This window comes from Panulirus ornatus, chromosome 13, assembly GCF_036320965.1.
Source record: "Panulirus ornatus isolate Po-2019 chromosome 13, ASM3632096v1, whole genome shotgun sequence".
Classification (NCBI taxonomy): domain Eukaryota; kingdom Metazoa; phylum Arthropoda; class Malacostraca; order Decapoda; family Palinuridae; genus Panulirus; species Panulirus ornatus.
The window spans coordinates 48,780,921-48,802,459 of NC_092236.1; the positions used below are offsets into that span (position 1 = coordinate 48,780,921).

The 21,539-nt window shown below is 40.9% G+C and overlaps 1 protein-coding gene across 1 annotated transcript in view; it reads left to right on the forward strand.

Moving 5' to 3' along the window:
* Positions 1-21,539, forward strand: part of LOC139752848 (cGMP-dependent protein kinase, isozyme 1-like) — a 378,255-nt gene that overhangs the window by 322,077 nt on the left and 34,639 nt on the right. Inside the window, exons 6-9 of the mRNA XM_071668811.1 lie at positions 2,682-2,784; positions 6,003-6,141; positions 11,420-11,535; positions 13,748-13,964. Coding sequence (XP_071524912.1) covers positions 2,682-2,784; positions 6,003-6,141; positions 11,420-11,535; positions 13,748-13,964 — 575 coding nt within the window. The remainder of the gene's footprint in view (positions 1-2,681; positions 2,785-6,002; positions 6,142-11,419; positions 11,536-13,747; positions 13,965-21,539) is intronic.

Below are 21,539 nucleotides of genomic sequence, written 5' to 3' on the forward strand. Positions count from 1 at the left end.
AATGAGGCAACATGAGTGCAAAACTCTCTCCTCATAACGCAGATATTAATCACACACACACACACACACACACACACACACCATCACCGTAGACTTTTGTACCGTAGCAGCTGTTGCCTGGGCCGTTGTCAAGGAAACGAAGTACCTAATGTTGTGAGTAGCAGCCTGACGAGGTTGTGATCGCGGAGGAGTCACAAGAGCTGCACTGAGGGAGGAGTGGTCGTCTGGTCCCCACATATCCCGTCCATGATGAAGTGAGACGGATGGCGAGAGTGTTTCACATATTCTGCGATTGTAATAGTTAGGGAGGAGTTGATATGGGTTTTTATGACTAGGTTTAAAATACGCATAAGAGAAGGTTGTGGGTGGAGAGGGAAACTAGTGGGAATCATGGAGTTGTGGGGGAAAACATAAAATCAGGATAAAATTATGATGAAAGAGCTAAAGAATTACCAAAGGAGGGAAGACGAACCAGAGCGGGGAAAAAAAGGACAAATATTAAGAATACAGAGATGTCAAGGAGACTTGACGGTAAGGTATACAATGTCGACAGAATACATGATATGCAGTGAGGGAGTAAACTTAACCTCTCTTGGGCACGACTCTCAGGATATGAGTGCTTGACCTTTCACCCATAAGGGTCAGTCTGAATTTAATAGTCTGAAACACGGTGTAATGAGGAATGAGAGAGACGGGAGGATGTGACTCCTACAATAACTGTACTTTAGACATGAAAATGAAAATCATTCTCCGAAAGCTGCAGAGGCATGGAGTCTTGAATATTGTGAAGAGGAGAGTAAGACGGCCGTGTGGGGCAAAACCATCAACCATGAGCCGTGGTACAGCGACATTTAAGTACAACATCAGCTGTAACAGGCAGGGCAAAGGAGTTTGAAAACCCATCGTCAAAAAAAGATTCGATACAAGCTTTGTTATTAGTATTTAAGCATCCTTTCAGTACCCATTGGTGGTATAGCGTATTATGAATTCTTCTTTGTATCCCAGTTATCGTCGCAACCTCAAACATTTATTAGAAAATAAGTAAACATTATTTTCAAAGTTCTGTTGATGTTCAGAGGTTCCGTCACTCGCCGTCAGATGTCAGTGTTTATTTCCTCAGTGCCTCCCGGCAAAACCTTACTGGAGATTTAATTCAAAATTAATTAGAATTTGTTTTTTATTTATATATGAAACTATATACGGAGACGTCATCCTTGGTCAGGTCAAGCTAGATTAAAAGGGGAGAGAAATAGAAGAAACTGGTAATGTTGGACGAGAACTGTAGCTTTTCCTAATCAAGGGAATGGATTCTTGGCTGCGACCCGTTGATTGGCTGGGGTGTTGTCAGAACTGTTTCTTTTGCTGCAACTCTGCTGCTCCCGGGATGGACACTTCTCCAGGGTCTTTGGAGACCTCTCTCTCTCTCTCTCTCTCTCTCTCTCTCTCTCTCTCTCTCTCTCTCTCTCTCTCTCTCTCTCTCTCTCTCTCTCTCTCTCTCTCTCTCTCTCGTATCTATTCCGTATTTTTCTTTCTAGTTTGTGCGTATGATGTCTCCAGTAGCCACTCATATCTTCGTAACATTAAATGTCATTACGTCAGTGTCTTCTCTGACTTCACCGTTGGCTCCCAGGTGTTCACTGTGTTGGTCTACAAGGCCATTTTCCACCTCCAAGAGTCTCACTGTTAGTGTTTGGGTGCAGTGATCGTTTTCATTTTACCTCTTGATGCCATTTAATGTTGGTTCTCGTGTCTCTCCTGGTGTCGTAGCTGGTCTCTAGTTTCACTGTTGGTCTCTTGTTGTTCATCTCTCGGTTTTAGTTTTGGTCTCGAAGGAACATTGATTATCACTGCTGGTTTCCTTTCAATGTTCGTGTCGTGATGTCATTATCACGAACTTTCACTGCTGGTTTAGTGGTCTTGTTCATCGTCACTAACTCTCGGTGCTGGGTTTCGTAACTGTCACTGACAGTCTTTCACTGCTGGTGTGGCAGTATCATTAATCATCTGTCACTGTTGGTCTTATAGTGCGACTCTACACGACTGTTCCCACCTGGTCTATATATATATAATCAACGCTAAGCCACATACTCAATTTATTGACCGTCTCCTATAGGTGGACTGTGAACCTTCTATCGCTACCAAAATTGCACCCTGTACGTTGGACCCTGGGAAGCCCATGAATGCGACAGTCAGCAACGCAAACCTGTGCAGTATTTGTGCCTCCAGTGTCGTGGGTGATCACCTCATATCACTATTGGTCCCTTAGTGTTGTGGTTTGGCCCTCTATTGTCCTTATTAATCTCCCAGTGCCGTGGTTGGTCACCTATTGTCCCTGTTAATCTCTCGGTGTCGTGGTTGGTCACCTATTGTACCTGTTCATGTCCCAGTGACGTGGTTGGTCACCTATTGTCCCTATTAATCTGCCAGTGTCGTTGTTGGTCACCTATTGTCCCTCTTAATCTCCCAGTGTCGTGGTTGGTCACCTATTGCCCCTAATAATCTCCCAGTGTCGTGGTTGGTCACCTATTGTCCCTATTAATCTCCCTGTCATGGTTTGTCACCTAATGTTCCTACAGGTCCCCCAGTGCCACTGTTATTGGTTTCCCAGTTCGACTCTCGCTTACAACATCCTGCCTGCCCCCACCATTGGCCTCCAGTAATGCTATGTTAATCTCCCGCAGGACTTCTACGCCCCCGGGACCTACATCATTCGCCAGGGCACCAGCGGGGACTCCTTCTACATCCTCCGGTCAGGGAAGGTGCGAGTCACTCAGAGGATACCGGGTAAGTGGCTACCTAAATGTCCCTGATGAGGCTTTAGGGAGTTCCTGTGTTGCCCATGCACAGGATCTGGGGTTCTGAAGTTCCTCCTTGGTCTTAGTTATCATATTCTTGTTATGTAGAACTTTACTAAATCACTTTTTTTCTGCGATTCTTCACTGTTCAAGAATCGAAGAACATGCACTATTTGATTGTGTTTTTGGTGGATTATTGGTACAACTATTGCTAATGCTGAGTTTTCAGGCATTCCTGAATGCATTCCATAAGTCATCACCACAACCCAAAATACAACCAACACTACCAGCATTACCATCACCACAGTCAGCAGCCAACGTTACCCCCACCCCCCTACAACTCTCTCACACACACACACACACACACACACACACACACACACTAATCACCTCAGTCATTCCAAATCCCATTATGTTCACTGCCTGTTGAATTAGGAGCTACACCGTCAGAAACCACCTCCAACGACCATAGCAACCACAGCCACAACCAACACCACCCTAACAACCATTGCTAACCACCATCAACTCCATAACTACTAACACCTCTATCACCTCCACCATTATTTCTACATTCATCATCAGCAGTACCACCACCATCTGCTCACCATCATTGACACACACATGGAAGAGCTTTCTTAAGCATTACTTAACAACTGAGAAGTGAGCCTGGGTTTCCAATAGGACTGATAACCCTTCAGTAGTTGGCATGTCTCCATACATCCCAAAAATAAGAGTAAAACCTCAGGACAAAAGACTTACACATCTTGAGAATATTTTTGGCCAGTCTAGGGCCCATTGATTGTTCTTGCACATTAGGCATGTCATCATCACATCATGGTATATCATAAATTTGAACTTTTATGATATTCACACAGCTTTACTTTGTACATCATGTCTATCTATCCACTAAAAGTTCAGTCTGATGTTAATATTATATTGATATGCCCAGCCATACCTGCCTAGCTTTATCTGTGGGGGAAAAATAAATTTCAGAAATGGGTTCAGCTCTCCTGACAGCACTCCGTACTGAATTAAGGCCATTATTACATGACAGCTAGAGACTGAGTGTGAACGAATGGGGCCTTTGTTGTCTTTTCCTAGCACTACCTCGCACACATGAGGGGGGAGGGGATTGTTATTCCATGTGTGGCGAGGTGGCGATGGAAATGAATAAAGGCAGACTATGAATTATGTACATGAGTATATATGTATATGTCTATGTGTGTATATATATGTATACATTGAGATTTTTTTTTTTTTTTTTTTTTTTGTCGCTGTCTCCCGCGTTTGCGAGGTAGCGCAAGGAAACAGACGAAAGAAATGGCCCAACCCACCCCCATACACATGTATATACATACGTCCACACACGCAAATATACATACCTACACAGCTTTCCATGGTTTACCCCAGATGCTTCACATGCCCTGATTCAATCCACTGACAGCACGTCAACCCCAGTATACCACATCGATCCAATTCACTCTATTCCTTGCCCTCCTTTCACCCTCCTGCATGTTCAGGCCCCGATCACACAAAATCTTTTTCACTCCATCTTTCCACCTCCAATTTGGTCTCCCACTTCTCCTCGTTCCCTCCACCTCCGACACATATATCCTCTTGGTCAATCTTTCCTCACTCATTCTCTCCATGTGCCCAAACCATTTCAAAACACCCTCTTCTGCTCTCTCAACCACACTCTTTTTATTTCCACACATCTCTCTTACCCTTACGTTACTTACTCGATCAAACCACCTCACACCACACATTGTCCTCAAACATCTCATTTCCAGCACATCCATCCTCCTGCGCACAACTCTATCCATAGCCCATGCCTCGCAACCATACAACATTGTTGGAACCACTATTCCTTCAAACATATCCATTTTTGCTTTCCGAGATAATGTTCTCGACTTCCACACATTCTTCAAGGCTCCCAGGATTTTCGCCCCCTCCCCCACCCTATGATCCACTTCCGCTTCCATGGTTCCATCCGCTGCCAGATCCACTCCCAGATATCTAAAACACTTTACTTCCTCCAGTTTTTCTCCATTCAAACTTACCTCCCAATTGACTTGACCCTCAACCCTACTGTACCTAATAACCTTGCTCTTATTCACATTCACTCTTAACTTTCTTCTTTCACACACTTTACCAAACTCAGTCACCAGCTTCTGCAGTTTCTCACATGAATCAGCCACCAGCGCTGTATCATCAGCGAACAACAACTGACTCACTTCCCAAGCTCTCTCATCCACAACAGACTTCATACTTGCCCCTCTTTCCAAAACTCTTGCATTTACCTCCCTAACAACCCCATCCATAAACAAATTAAACAACCATGGAGACATCACACACCCCTGCAGCAAACCTACATTCACTGAGAACCAATCACTTTCCTCTCTTCCTACACGTACACATGCCTTACATCCTCGATAAAAACTTTTCACTGCTTCTAACAACTTGCCTCCCACACCATATATTCTTAATACCTTCCACAGAGCATCTCTATCAACTCTATCATATGCCTTCTCCAGATCCACAAATGTTACATACGAATCTATTTGCTTTTCTAAGTATTTCTCACATACATTCTTCAAAGCAAACACCTGATCCACACATCCTCTACCACTTGTGAAACCACACTGCTCTTCCCCAATCTGATGCTCTGTACATGCCTTCACCCTCTCAATCAATACCCTCCCATATAATTTACCAGGAATACTCAACAAACTTATACCTCTGTAATTTGAGCACTCACTCTTATCCCCTTTGCCTTTGTACAATGGCACTATGCACGCATTCCGCCAATCCTCAGGCACCTCACCATGAGTCATACATACATTAAATAACCTTACCAACCAGTCAATAATACAGTCACCCCCTTTTTTAATAAATTCCACTGCAATACCATCCAAACCTGCTGCCTTGCCGGCTTTCATCTTCCGCAAAGCTTTTACTACCTCTTCTCTGTTTACCAAATCATTTTCCCAACCCTCTCACATTGAGATGTATAGGTATATATATTTGCGTGTGTGGACGTGTATGTATATACATGTGTATGTGGGTGGGTTGGGCCATTCTTTCGTCTGTTTCCTTGCGCTACCTCGCTAACGCAGGAGACAGCGACAAAGCAAAATATGATATATAATATAATATATATATTGAGATTTCACAGCCCAATAACCAAAACTTTTTGTCTACCACCAGGAAGAAGCGAGGAGGAAGAGATACGGGTGCTACTGAAGGGGAGTTACTTTGGGGAACAAGCGTTGCTGAAGGAGGAATGCCGGACTGCCAATGTTATTGCCATGGCACCTGGAGTAGAATGCCTCACTTTAGATAGAGAGTAAGTTGGTGAATTGATGTTATCGAGTCCCAAAATGATTAGTAGATAAAATGTTTGACAAGTAAATCATATACATGGTACTTGTCCCAACCATATCTCAAGTGTTGTATTATCAGCTGTAGACATCTTTTGTCTATCACCTGAAAATTCACTTCCCACTTTTTTCTAAGGTTAGGTTAGATTACCTAACATAACCCAGCCTAACCTAGCCTTTTTTAGAAAAAATGGTGGAAGAAGGTGACCCACTTATTTGACATAGGAGCCTTATTATAATGAATTGATAATATACAACCATTACGAGACTGGATTTTAGAAGTTTGTTTTCCAAAGACCATGGAGTGTCAAGCAGTGAATAAAGTACTAAAAAAGTTTTTTGAGCCATTTAAACAACCCAGCAACCTAAACACAGCACCACATTAAACATTGATGTGTCGCTGTGGCATTTACTAAATCTTTGCATGCCTTTGCCATTTAATCTTGAGTATGTACCCAATGACTTCATGCATACTCCTTCCTCTCCTTGGATATCGAGTCTATCTAATGTTCTCGTCAGAAACACTTTACATAATTTGTTATGTGTAGGTGAGGTAGTTGGCTGTTTTTGTCATATTGAACCACATACAATCTCAAGTAGTTCAGTATAGTACACTCCCCTCACTTGGTTATCTCTGGGTGACTTGAAGGTTGTTGGCGATGCTGTCTGCTAGTTACTGTTAGTAGTGCCATCTGACATTGAAGTCTGTGAAGTCTGGGTGGGAAAATTAAGCCCAGAGCTGTTGCAGGAATGATCCACACAAATTTAGGGAAGTAGTGTATACCAACATTGGAAGAATGGTCCATACCAGCCGAGTGCTGCAGGAATAGCCCTTATCCTGGTGTAGGAATCATCCATTCCATTGTTGCAGAAATTGACTGTACACTTGCAGTGGCATCTTCAACGCAAGTGCTGTGGGAATCATTCAGACCAGTGTTGTGAGAATTGACTATACCAGTGTGAGGGGAGTCGACCATGATAGTGTTGTATCAATCAACCATAAGAGGTTTATATAAACTAGAATTAGATTTCAGTGACTCCAAAAGTATTATTTCCCCAGATACACAGGAGAAATAGCTGAAACACTCAACAATTTAAAAGTTACTTTTCCTTGTCTAAAAGCTTCTTGGATAATAGTCAAGATGCCCGCCATCAAACAAGCAATACCCACACAAGATTTTATATGATAAGATTTGGCTTTACATCCTTTTGAAAGAATTTGCTGTACCAGTTAAAAACAGATTTTCAAACATACACATTAATGTTAGTAAACATAGCATTTTTATGTATCAAAATGTGATGCTCCTGTGCCACACCCATTGATTTGTGTATACAATTTTTCAATAGATATTCGTTTTTACTTGCATTCCTTGTTTCTGGTAAAGACTTGGTCCCTGTTTCATGAAAGTTTTCTTTTCATATATTCCATGGGTATAGGCGAAAAAGGGTACTGCCCACTTATTCCCAGTGTGTTATAGATTATGGGTGCAGGAGTGGTAGGTTGGAAAGCTGGAAATCCTCCCTTCTTGTATTACTCTCTAAAAGAAAGAACAGAGTAAGGAGCCAAGTGAGAATTTTTCCTTTTAAGACTCTGTGACCTGTTCTTGACATCATAGAAGGCGAGTATGGGGGTGGGAGCGGGTGGTTGGAAAGCTGGAAATCCTCCCTTCTTGTGTCACTTTCCAAAGGAAAGAATAGAGCAAGGAGCCAAGTGAGGATTTTTCCTTCTAAGATTTTGTCGTCTGCTCTTGGTGCTGCTTCGCTCGCATGGGAAATGGCAAACATGCATGGGTTGTCTGAATGTGTGTGGATGTAACCAAGATGATAAGAAAGGAGAGATAGGTAAGATGTTTGAGGAAAGAAACCTGGATGTTCTGGCTCTGAGTGAAACGAAGCTCAAGGGTAAAGGAGAAGAATGGTTTTGAAAAGTTCTGGGAGTAGAGTCAGGGGTTGGTGAGAGGACATGAGCTAAGGAAGGAGTGGCACTACTCCTGAAGTAGGAGTTGTGGGAGTGTGCGATAAAGTGTAAGAAGGTAGCTTCTAGATTGATGTGAGTAAAACTGAAAGTGGATGGAGTGAAATGGGTGATTATTGGTGCTTATGCACCTGGTCATGAGAAGAAAGATCATGAGAGACAAGTGTTTTGGGAGCAACTGAGTGAGTGTGTCAGCAGCTTTGGTGCACGAAACCAGGTATTATTGATGGGTGATTTAAATGCAAAGAGAGTAATATGGTAGCTGAGGGTATGATTGGTGTACATGGGGTATTGAGTGTTGTGAATGGAAATGGTGAAGAGCTTATAGATTTGTGTGCAGAAAAGACTGGTGATTGGGAATACCTGGTTTAAAAAGAAAGATATACATAAGTATACATATGTGAGTAGGAAAGATGGTCAAAGGGCATTATTGGATTACATGTTGATAGACATGTAAAAGAAACTTTTGGATCATAATGTGCTGACAAGGGCAGCTGGAGGTATGTCTTACCACTATCTTGTGAAGGCAAAGGTGAAGATTTGTAGAGGTTTACAAAAACAAAGCGAGAATGTTGGGAAAAGAGTGGTGAGAGTAAGTGAGCTTGGAAAAGAGACTTGTGTTAGGAAGTACCAGGAGAGATTGAGTGTAGAATGGCAAAAGGTGAGAGCAAATGACATGAGGGGAGTGGTTGAGAAATGGGATGTATTTTTGGAAGCAGTGATGGCATGTGCAAAAGATACATGTGGCATGAGAAAGGTGGGAAGTGGGCAGATTAGGAAAGGTAGTGAGTGGTGGGATAAAGAAGTAAAGTTGTTAGTGATAGAGAAAAGAGGCGTTGGATGATACTTACAAGTAAGGTGTGCAAATGAGTGGGAGATGTATAAAAGAAAGTGGCAGGAGGTCAAGAGGAAGGTGCAATGGTTGAAAAAGAGGGCAAATGAGAGTTGGGATGAGAGAGTATCATTAGACTTTAGGGAGAATAAAAAGATGTTTTGGAAGGAGGTAAATAACATATGTAAGACAAGAGAACAAATGGGAGCATTGGTGAAGGGGGCAAGGGGGGGACATGATAACAGGTAGTGATGAAGTGAGGAGATGGATTTAGTATTTTGAAGGTTTGTTGATTGTTTTTGATGATAGAGTGGCAGATGTAGGGTGTTTTGGTCAAAATGGTATGCGAAGTGAGAGGATCAGGGAGAATGGTTTGGTTAAGAGAGAAGAGTTAGTGAAAGCTTTGCGGATGATGAAATCTGGCAGGGCGCCAGGTTTAGATGGTATTGCGGTAGAATATATTAGGAAAGGGGGTGACTGTGTTGTTGATTGGTTGGTATGGATATTCACCGTATGTATGGATCAGGGCGAGGTGCCTGAGGATTAGCAGAATGCATGCATAGTTTCTTTGTACAAAGGCAAAGGGGATAAAGGTGAGTGTTCAAACTACAGAGGCATAAGTTTGTTAAGTATTTCTGGAAAATTGTATGGGAGGGTATTGATTGAGAAGGTGAAGGTAGGTACAGAGTGTCAGATTGAAGAAGAGCAGTGTGGTTTTAGAAGTGGTATAGGATGTGTGGATCAGGTGTTTGCTTTGAAAAATGTGTGAGAAATACTTAGAAAAACAAATGGATTTATATATAGCATTTATGGATCTAGAGAAGGCATATGATAGGGTTGATAGAGATGCTTTGTGGAAGGTTTTAAGAGTATATGGTGTTGGAGGTAAGCTGCTAGAAGCAGTGAAAAGTTTTTATCAAAGATGTAAGGCATATGTACAAGTAGGAGGAGAGAAGAGTGATTGGTTTCCAGTGAAGTTTGGTCTGCAGCAGGGGTGTGTTATGTCCTCATGGTTGTTTGATTTGTTTATGGATGGTGTGGTTATTGAGGTAAGTGCTAGAGTTGGAGAGAGGGGCGAGCATGCAGTATCATAGGGATGAGAGGTCCTGGGAAGTGAGTCATTTGTTGTTTGCCAATGATACAGCTGTGGTGGCTGGTTTGAGTGGGAAACTGCAGAACTTGGTGACTGAGTTTGGAAAAGTGAGTGAAAAGAGAAAGTTGAGAGTGATGTCAATAAGAGCAAAGTTATTAGGTTCAGTAGTATTGAGGGACAAGTTAATTGGGATGTAAGTTTGAATGGAGAAAAATTGGAGGAAGAGTGTTTTAGATATCTAGGAGTGGACTTGGCAGCGAATGAAACCATGGAAGTTGAAGTGAGTCACAGGGTGGGGGAAGGGGTGAAGGTTCTGGGAGCAGTGAAGAATGGGTGGAAGAAGAGAATGTTATCTCAGAGAGCAAAAATGGGTATGTTTGAAGGAATAGTAGTTCCAACAATTTCATATGGTTGCAAGGCATGGGATATAGATAGGGTTGTACAGAGGAGGGTAGACGTGTTGGAAATGAAGTGTTTGAGGACAATATGTTGTGTGAGGTGGTTTGATCAAGTAAGTAATGAAAGGGTAAGAGAGATGTGTGGAAATGGAAAAAGTATAGTTGAGAGAGCTGAAGTGTTGAAATGGTTTGAATGTATGGAGAGAATGAGTGAGGAAAATTGACAAAGAAGATATATGTGTCGTAGGTGGAGGGAACAAGGAGAAGCGGGAGACCAAATTGGAGGTGGAAGGATGGAGTGTTTTGAGCAATTGGGGCCTACATACAGGAGGGTGAGAGGCATGCTAAGAATAGAGTGAATTGTAACGATGTGGTATACCAGGGGTGATGTGCTGTCAATGGACTGAACCAGAGCATGTGAAACATCTGGGGTAAACCATGGAAAGGTCTGTGGGGCCTGAATGTGGGTAGGGAGCTGTGGTCTCTGCGTTACACATGACAGCTAGAGACTTGAGTGTGAGCTAATGTGGCCTTTTTTGTCTGTTTTCTCGTGCTACCTTGCTGAAGCCAGGGGTAGTGATGCTGTGTCCTGTGGGGTGGGTCATTTCAGAGTATATGTGTTTTGTCAGTGTTATGTGTGTTAAGGGGTGGGAGGATCTGTGAAGTAGTGGTTGCTGAAGTGTGAGTCAGGGATAAGCTTTTTATTTCTACTTTAGGGTTGGTGGTTAGTTTTGGAGTAGTCGGGATAGGAGGGGTCTGGGACATGTTGCAAGAAGTAAGTATATAGTATTGAGATTCATGAACTTATTTAAAGTGCAGCTGCAATAATTGCCCTTTTCATGTTGATACTTTATTATATGAAGATGTACAGCAACAAGTCTTGTTATGTATTTGGTTTATATGTCACATTTTCTTGTAGTAAGGATGACATTTTGCTCCTTTACAGATCATTCATCCAGCTCATTGGTGACTTATTAGAGTTGCGGGACAAAGACTATGGCGATGAGTCCCGGGGTGTCACTAGGCCCATCACAGGACCTCACAATGTTGATGCTGTTGCAGGTAAGACCATTACAAGAATTCTGAAAGATAACTTAAAAGACTTTGTTTGTGTAAGTTATTATAGACAATTACAAGAATTTAATCACTGTAATTTAGAAGGCTTTGTTTGATCTTTATGTAGACAATAGTAAGAAAATTGCAAAAATTTCATTTATGTCAGAAGTTTTTTTTTTCTAAGTGTATATAGAAAAAGATTTTCTGTCACAGCTTGGTTGAAAATCACATAGCATGGTGTAGGTGGAGAGAAGCACATAGTATACAGTGAATACAGTGCATCAGTATTGGGAGGTGATAGATGGGTTCAGTCAGGTCCAAGAACCCAGAGGATCCTCATCTTATCTAAGAAAGGAAAAGTGGTATTCCTGGCATTAGTAATTATACAACAAGAGGGCAAAAGAATTTGGCACCAATGTTTTCCTTTGCAGCATAATACAAAATTTATTGACATTCAGATAAAGTTTGCTGTGTTGTAACCCAACAGAATAAAGTATGATACAGAATTTTTATGATTTAGATTGTTGTTGAAGTGACACAAAGGGTATGTGCCATATTTTAATCAGATAAGTGGAAAGAGATTACTGTATAGTTTTGGGAAAATGAAAGAAGACTATGTCAGCCAAAGGTTAGAAATCTTGTCAGAAATGCAGAGATACCTTTCATAAGGATATTAGAATCAGTTACAAATACATTGTATATTATCTGTTTTATCTGTGATGTACTTGGTATAGCCATCAAGAAAGCCATAGATTTAAATTGATATAGTTCAAAATGCTTTACTGACAATGTTTTGAAAATTATAATGTCTTACCATTTACATCAGTTTGATGATAATGCTTCTAATTACTACTAATGCCTTATATTTGTAAAGCAGATGGAAAAGAGGAACTGAGAAAGGACCTTGGTATGTGAACACAGGTGTGCTTGAGGGGGAGAAGTGTATATATGTGTGTGTGTGTGTGTGAGAGGCCCAAGGGAACCCGGGCTTGAAAATTGTTTTCCACACATACAGTGCAAAAAGCCCATTTCCAGTTATAAAAAAGAATGCAGTATCAAATTAATGAACTGACTTGAGTAAAGGTCTCTAGATGGAACTTTTAATTGGACCACCGTTGGTTACAAACAGAGTGCTTTTATTCTGCTACAACTTCCAATTAAGATATAACTTAATTTTTTTTTATGTTGAAAACGTACTAATGTGCAGCCTACATATTGAGTATTAAGAATTGATACTTGTGCCATGGGATGGTACTATATATATGTTTAAATCTCCTCAAATATTTTGCTTCTTGACTGTATGCTCACATTCATTAACATGTTTAAAGATTTTGAACGATGGATTTGGTACATTCATTTGGTTCTTAAACTAGTGGTCACCAACAGCTTACAAAGAAATGATAATGTCTGGATAGAATTAGATTTGCCATATCATGTACCCACAAAGGGAAGAACTGAAATAGGAAACATGATAATATGTAAGGGTAGACAATATAAGAATAGCATACAGTTAAGGATATTTAACAGCCCACCAAGTGGGCAGCAGAAATATCTCCTGAGAAGTTGAACTTGTTGAACTATCCACAGCATTGCAGCACATTTTTTTTTAATTTCATTAAAGCAGTGAGTATTTTTCATACAGACTGTTGTTCAAAAAAGTTTACCTCAAACAAAAAATACTTTATCTGATTACGGTAGACATGCTTTTCAAAGTGAGATACAGTACTTCTTTTTTGAGTGAAAATGAAGGATACTAAAGAAAAGAAACTTGAGAAAAACCCTGTTAAGGAAGAAATTCTTTATTGTTTTATCAATTTTATCAGTGCTTTTATTGATACATCAGAATTGTTACATTTATCAAAAAAAATTATATGTAAATAGGTGCCATCACATGATATTGGTCTGTACTTGATATATTTAATGTATTTACAATTGGGATTACTGATACACCTAAAGCTACTCAGGGATGATAAGAAATTATCTACTAAGTAGACAGTTATTTTGTCATCTTTTAACTTTATGTCGAGTGCACTTTCTAGTGGAGATCTCATGGGAAGATTGGGAGACTGTGAAAGATAATACTTGGTTACTGCATTGTTCATGTAGTCTCTATGAAATATGAGACAAAAATTTGGAGCAATATATCTGTTTGCAAAAATATTTTTTTTTTGTGATGGGAAACCATATTTCCTGTTGGTAAATTTAACATTTCTTTCAGAATATGCGTACATACGCTTGGATGACCTTGATGTTATTGCAACACTGGGAGTTGGTGGATTTGGACGTGTTGAGCTAGTGCAGTATGCCCATGATAAAACCATGACTTTTGCTCTCAAGTGCCTTAAGAAACGGCATATAGTTGAGACACAACAACAAGAGCATATCTATTCAGAGAAGCGGATTATGATGGCAGTCCGAAACCCATTTGTCGCAAGGTAAACCAGTTATCATGCATGAAATCAGAGTATGTATGTATGTATGTATTTCTCAGTATCTTTATTCTTTTTCTAGAATGGGATGGTACTATGTATATGTTTAACTCTCCTCAAATATTTTGCTTCTTGAGTGTATGCTCACATTCATTAACATATTTAAAGATTTTGAATGATGGATTCGGTACATTCGTTTGGTTCTTAAACTAGTGGTCACCAACGGCTTACAAAGAAATGATAATGTCTGGATAGAATTAGATTTGCCATATCATGTACCCACAAGGGGGAGAATTGAAATAGGAAACATGATAATATGTAAGGGTAGACAATATAAGAATAGCATACAGTTAAGGATATTTAACAGCCCACCAAGTGGGCAGCAGAAATATCTCCTGAGAAGTTAGCTTAATCATGAGAATGAATAATTCATTTGGCCATAGTCCCAGGTATTGTGAAGACCACATGATTGCTCCCTGACTGCTATATCTTGCTCATATTGAATACCATGCTTTACCATCTTCAGCAATTTTCGTGACCACAATAATTATTTTTTCAAATACACTTCTCCACATGCCCACATTAGCTGATGACATCTCTTCCATCTCTGCCACTTTGTTTGGTACTGTATATTACATTTCATTGTCTGTTCCTAAAGCTACTTTGATATGTCAGGAAAGGTAAGAAAGCATAAAAAAGAATGTCATCATAACACATTTCATAGATTGGCTAAACCTTTGTAAATGTCTTTGCAGTTGACACTTGTTTCCATATTTTGTCAATATGTTGACCGTATTGCTTTTTTTTATGACAAGGACTTTTGATTCAGAAACCTGGCTAGAAAGTCCTGTTGTGTCATTAACCTTGTTATAAGGCACTGGTCTCAAATTCTAGGAGACTTAGGCTCAATCCCACAGTAGTTTTTTTCCATACTTGATCACCATTTCCCATGTTAGCAAAGTAGCACCAAGGACAGATGGAGAGAATGGCTGCATCTGCTCACATCCATTCTCTGTCTATCATGTGTAATGTACCAAAACTACAGCTCCCTATTTACAACCAAGCCCCACAGACCTTTCCATGGTCTACCCCGGATGCTTCACATGCCCTGGTTCAGTCCAGTAACAGCAAGTGGATCCCCAGTAAACCACATGGTTCCAGTTCACTCAATCCCATGCATGCCTTTCACCCTCCTCATGTCCAGACCCAACCTGCTCAAAATCTTTTTCACTCCATCCTTCCTTCTCCAATTTGGCCTCCTCATTCTCCTTGCTCCCTACACTTCTGACACATATATCCTTTTTGTCAACCTTTCCTCGATCATTCTCTCCACATTTCCATATCAGCACACCTTCTTTAGCTCTCTAAAGCACATTGTATGTAGCATTTATGGATCTGGAGATGGCATATGATAGAGTTGATAGAAATGCTCTGTAGAAGGTATTAAGAATATATGGTGTGGGAGGCAAGTTGTTAGAAGCAGTGAAAAGTTTTTATTGAGGATGTAAGGCACGTGTACGTGTAGGAAGAGAGGAAAGTGATTGGTTCTCAGTGAATGTAGGTTTGCGGCAGGGTTGTGTGATGTCTCCATGGTTGTTTAATTTGTTTATGGATGGGGTTGTTAGGGAGGTGAATGCAAGAGTTTTGGAAAGAGGGGCAAGTATGAAGTCTGTTGGGGATGAGAGAGCTTGGGAAGTGAGTCAGTTGTTGTTCACTGATGATACAGCGCTGGTGGCTGATTCATGTGAGAAACTGCAGAAGCTGGTGACTGAGTTTGGTAAAGTTTGTGAAAGAAGAAAGTTAAGAGTAAATGTGAATAAGAGCAAGGTAATTAGGTACAGTAGGGTTGAGGGTCAAGTCAATTGGGAGGTAAGTTTGAATGGAGGAAAACTGGAGGAAGTAAAGTGTTTTAGATATCTGGGAGTGGATCTGGCAGCGGATGGAACCATGGAAGCGGAAGTGGATCATAGGGTGGGGGATGGGGCAAAAATCCTGGGAGCCTTGAAGAATGTGTGGAAGTTGAGAACATTATCTCTGAAAGCAAAAATGGGTATGTTTGAAGGAATAGTGGTTCCAACAATGTTGTATGGTTGCGAGGCGTGGGCTGTGGATAGAGTTGTGCGCAGGAGGATGGATGTGCTGGAAATGAGATGTTTGAGGACAGTGTGTGGTGTGAGGTGGTTTGATCGAGTAAGTAACGTAAGGGTAAGAGAGATGTGTGGAAATAAAAAGAGCGTGGTTGAGAGAGCAGAAGAGGGTGTTTTGAAATGGTTTTGGCACATGGAGAGAATAAGCGAGGAAAGATTGACCAAGAGGATATATGTGTCGGAGGTGGAGGGAACGAGGAGAAGTGGGAGACCAAATTGGAGGTGGAAAGATGGAGTGAAAAAGATTTTGTGTGATCGGGGCCGGAACATGCAGGAGAGTAAAAGGAGGGCAAGGAATAGAGTGAATTGGATCGATGTGGTATACCGGGGTTGACGTGCTGTCAGTGGATTGAATCAGGGCATGTGAAGCATCTGGGGTAAACCATGGAAAGCTGTGTAGGTATGTATATTTGCGTGTGTGGACGTATGTATATACATGTGTATGGGGGTGGGTTGGGCCATTTCTTTCGTCTGTTTCCTTGCACTACCTCGCAAACGCGGGGGACAGCGACAATGCAAAAAAAAAAGAAAAAAAAACTTCTCTTTTAGCTTTTCACTCACTTGATTTAACTACCTCTTACCACATATTGTCCTCAGATATTTAATTTCCAACATATCCACCCTCCTCCACACAGCCTATACGTCACATCCATGTACTATTGTTAGGACTACTATTCCTTCAAACATACCCATTTTTGCCCTCCCAGATGATGTTCTCTATTTCCACACATTCTTCAGTGCTCCAAGAACCTTCACCCCTCCCCCACCCCATGATTCACTTCCACTTCCATGGTTTCAATCACTGCCATGCCCTCTCCTAGTTATCTGAAACACTTCACCTCCTATAATTTTTCTCCATTCAAACTCATACCCCCAACTAACCTATCCCTCATCCCTGCTGAACCTAGTAATCCTTCTTTTATTCACATTTACTTTCAAATTTCTTGTTTCACATCCTCTTTCAACCTCAGTCACAAACTTTAGCAGTCTGTGTATCTATATCTCTGACACCCATTCCCTCAGGGAATTTCCATCAAGAGTTGGCAATGACAAAAGAGTCTTCACTTATCCCTGTCCTTACATGCCTCCCTCATATGCACCATTCCACACATTTTTCCACCATTTCTCTCTTCCACTCTATTTGCCTATGTCATTGGTGATCTTCCCCTCACAGCAATCCCTTTAATTGTAATATCATATACTATCTTTGTAAACTCAGTCTTGCATTCTTTCCACATGCCCAAACCATCTCCAAATAGTAGGTTTCACCCACTCTACCACTCCCCCATTCATTCCCTTTGCATTCCCTGCCATACCACATCTCTCATGAACCCCTTCATTTCTTTCCTCATTTCATCTAGTCACATCACATGCTCTTCTGAAATGGCTCAGTTCCACAGCTTGGATTCTTGACCTCTGTGTCTCATTCCATGTCTATGTTTCAGCATCATAGGTCAGGGTTGGGGGGACTATGCTCTCCTCAAATCCTCTCGTCACTTCCATACTTACACCTCTACTCCTCATTATTTTCATAAGCAACCCAATAACTCCTCTACCCTGTACTGCTATCTCCCTTATCTCCTTCCATTTCACCAACTGTACCCAAGACAGCTCCTAAATACTTGAATTTTCACACCTCTTTGTGTACTTCTCCTCCCATATCCAAAGCACAATTTAGTACACTTGTTTCACTCTATTAGTTTTACAAAATTGATACTTTCACTTTGTTTTCTTTCAAACATCACTTGCATTTACCTTCAGTCACATATGCTTACACATATCACAAAACACACAACGTTCTTCAACTCTCACACTCATAGCAAACAACACAGTATTACACAAACAGGCTTGCCATTAGTCACCACATTTCACCACCACACACTGTCTCTGCATCTCCTTTCCCTAGTTTTGCTTTCATCTCTCTTATCACTCCATCCCTATATGCAGTAAAAGGCCATGGTGACATCACACAGCCCTGCCTCACACCCACATATATACCAAAACTTTTGCTTGACTCATCATTCACTCTTGCACATGCATTTGCTCCTCTAAAGAAGGCTTTCACACCATCCAGTGGCTGACCCATACCCGCCATATATTCTTACCACTTCGTGTACCAGCATGACTGAAATGCCCTACATCTACCACCCAATCATCAAACACATTCGACAGTCCTTCAAAATATGCACTCCATCTCCACACTTCATCACCACCTGTTATTACTTCCCCTTTAGTCCCCTTCGCTGTTGTTCCAATTTGTTCTCTTGTTTTTCAAACATTGCTTACCTCCTTCCAAAACATCCTTTTTCTCCCTAAAGTGTACTAATACTCACTCATCCCAACCCTCATTTGCCCTCTTTTTCAACCCCTACAGCTTCCATTTGAGCTCCTGACACTCTCTCATACATCCCTCTATCATTTGCACCCCCCTATAAGTACCACCCAAATATCTCTCTTTTCTGTTTCACTAGCAGCTTTATATCTTCATCCCACTGCTCTGCTCTTTGTGATCTGCTCACTTCCCACATTTTGCATGGTACATGCATCTCTTGCACATGCTTCCCTAATTACCTCCCATTCCTCACCCACACCCCTTACTTTATTTGCTCTCGCCTTTTGCCATTCTTCAATCAGTCTTTCTTGGTATTTCTTCCACAAGTCTCTTTTCCAGGCTCACTTACTTTCACCATTCTGTTCTCACCGACACTGTTTCCTCTTTTCCGAAAACTACTACAAATGTTCACCCTTGCCTCCCAAGATAGTGATTAGGTGTCCCACCAGCTGTCCTCACAGCATATTTACATCAAAAAGTTTCTCTTTACATGCCTATGTGTAGTTTGTAATGTAAATTAGACTCTCTAAACCTTTGCATATGGTATGTCATCATATTAAAGGTTAGGTTTTGCATGAAATAATGCGGAACAGATATTATTGATCTGATATAATTTTTTAGCTTCTTATTTTGATCTGAATTTATGGCTTGATTCAGGACTGATTAAGTAACTGGAAGTGCTCTTTTTTTATTGTATAATGAGTGACATGGCACAGGCCAAACCTACCCCAGTCAAGGCCATCTTGGGTGAAAGAGGAGAAAGAAATCAATCAGGGTTCTTCAGTGTTTGTAAACCTGACCCTTGAAGGAAGGTTACGCATATGAATAGGGAAATACAAAAGGAAAAGAATTTCACAGCTTGGCAGTTCTAGAGAAGGAGGCATCATAGTAGCCAATCCTTGAGTGGCAGGTCTCTACAAAGAAACTGGGAAGCAGCAGCTAGACATGAACCACAGTTGCAAACCCTGGAAGTGGGACCACATATAGACAGCTCATGAGAACAGTGGCCAAAATAACACCTATAGAATAGAGAGAACAGTAGCCTTGAGGTTTATGGAAAGGGATGGTTGAAGAGAGATAATGCCAAGAGAATTAACAAGATAGTAGGCTATTGATTCCACCTTAGTTAATAGAGAGGTAGAGGATGAGCTACCCCAGATACTTGAGAAGTATTCCATTCTTGGGTGATTAAAAGCCCTTTATATATGAAAAGCTGCCCACAAGAAAAATTATTATGGGATATAGGACTCCTACCCAGCTTAGATTACTTCTGCTATGCATTCATTAGAACATGAGGCATCACAACTAAAGAAGCAGCACTTGTCCGCGAGAGTCAGTGAAAAGCCATCGAGGGAAAACCTTTGAGCTCTCCCCAAAGTTTGCATTTCCAAGGAGGGGGGAAAGGAATAGAGGATAGACATGCTCAGTTAGAATTGACAGCAATAACATTGTGGTTAGAGGACCCTAAGGGGCAGAAATATTGTATATACAGTAGGAGGGCTCAGATTAAAAAGTTAGGATCTTTAAGTTATTGTTCCAGATTGTTAAGGAGGGAAAGAGAAAAGGCCTTGGCTCCATCAAGATCATCCTGGTTAGAGCCAAACTAAACCTTGTGTTATACATTGAAATCCCCAGCATAGAGGATCTGTGTATGTGGGTGTAAAGAGAATAGAGTTTGTGGAAAAAAGTCAAGCAGTCATTGAGTTGTACACTGGTGGAGGAATTGAGGAGGTATGAACAAAGCATAAAAACAAGATGATTGAGAGATTTTGAGCCAGATGGCATAAAAGTTAGAAGACTCAAGATCCATGAGGTAAGCAATAGATGTTTTTGTACTACAATAGGCACAAACCCTGCCCTTGGAGCAGAAATGATGATAGAGATTATAATTAGAGAAATAATCATTTAGAGGAGAAGCACCCTTGGACAGGTAGGTTTCAGAGAAAGGAAAAAAGATCAGGGAAGGATACAAACAGATGGTTTTAACAGAGGGTAGGTCACAATTAAGACTGCAAAAGTTGTAAAACTGGAGACTCCAGACATTATAGAATTGGATAGAAAAAGAGCCAGATTTAGGGGCTGCAGCTATGAAAGTGAGGTAGATTCCAGTTGTATGATGGCATTCAAGTGGGCCCTGGGATTTACCCAGCCCCTCTTAACTGGTGGCACTGTTTTGAATTGGTGCTGGAGAGTTGACAGGTGGTTGGACTCTACAAATTATGAAAAAGTATTGGGCAGGAAAGAATAGAAAAAGAAAATAAAGATATGAGTGAGTCATGTACTGTTGCATGTTGTTTATAAGAGGAAATTGTTTGGGATTGATGTTGAATACCATGAACCCATAGCCCATTTACAAGATTTGTTGGATACAATTTCTAGGAAGTCAATAGGCAAAATACTGGGAGAGTACAGTGTGAAGTAAGGCAGTTGGCTAGAGGAAGGTCACATGTACATCATACATGCAGTATAATAACTGAATACCAGGTGCTTCAAATGATTATGAAACTGCCGATCAGTTGCCTAGATAAGCTTATAGACTGGCTGCTGTTTGCCTTGCAACGATAAGGAAATGCATAACCATTCATTGCAATTTGCTGATTATTCTGCACCCGTGCCTTACTTCTGTCAGAGTTTTAGAACTCCTTCAAAAGCTTATACTGGTTTTGGTACACATACAGAACCATGTCCTCAGTGAATATGGCCTATCTTCAGAGGCTCCATCTAACATTTTCATAATTACTTGCTGACACATTTGCTTCCTTTTCCCCATTCCTATGCTTCCATTACTTCAGCATTTGTCTTCATCTCCTTTTCCTGTAAAATTGCACTTTACCTGACACCTCCCTCATAGTAATAGTCTCAGGCAGTACAGTACAAATACATTTTGACTTATTGATATAGAGGTAAATTCCTTCTCCAGAATATGTTTCTTGCTTTATGTCTGTGGTCAGACAGTTAAAGATTCTGATAAAGATTTAACTAAGAATGAGTTGCATTGTATCCTCAGAAAGGTTACACAAGTCATACATCAAGCAATGTTATGCTTGGTTTGAATATAGAAATTATATTACTATCTACTCACCAAGAGAAAGAAACCACAGA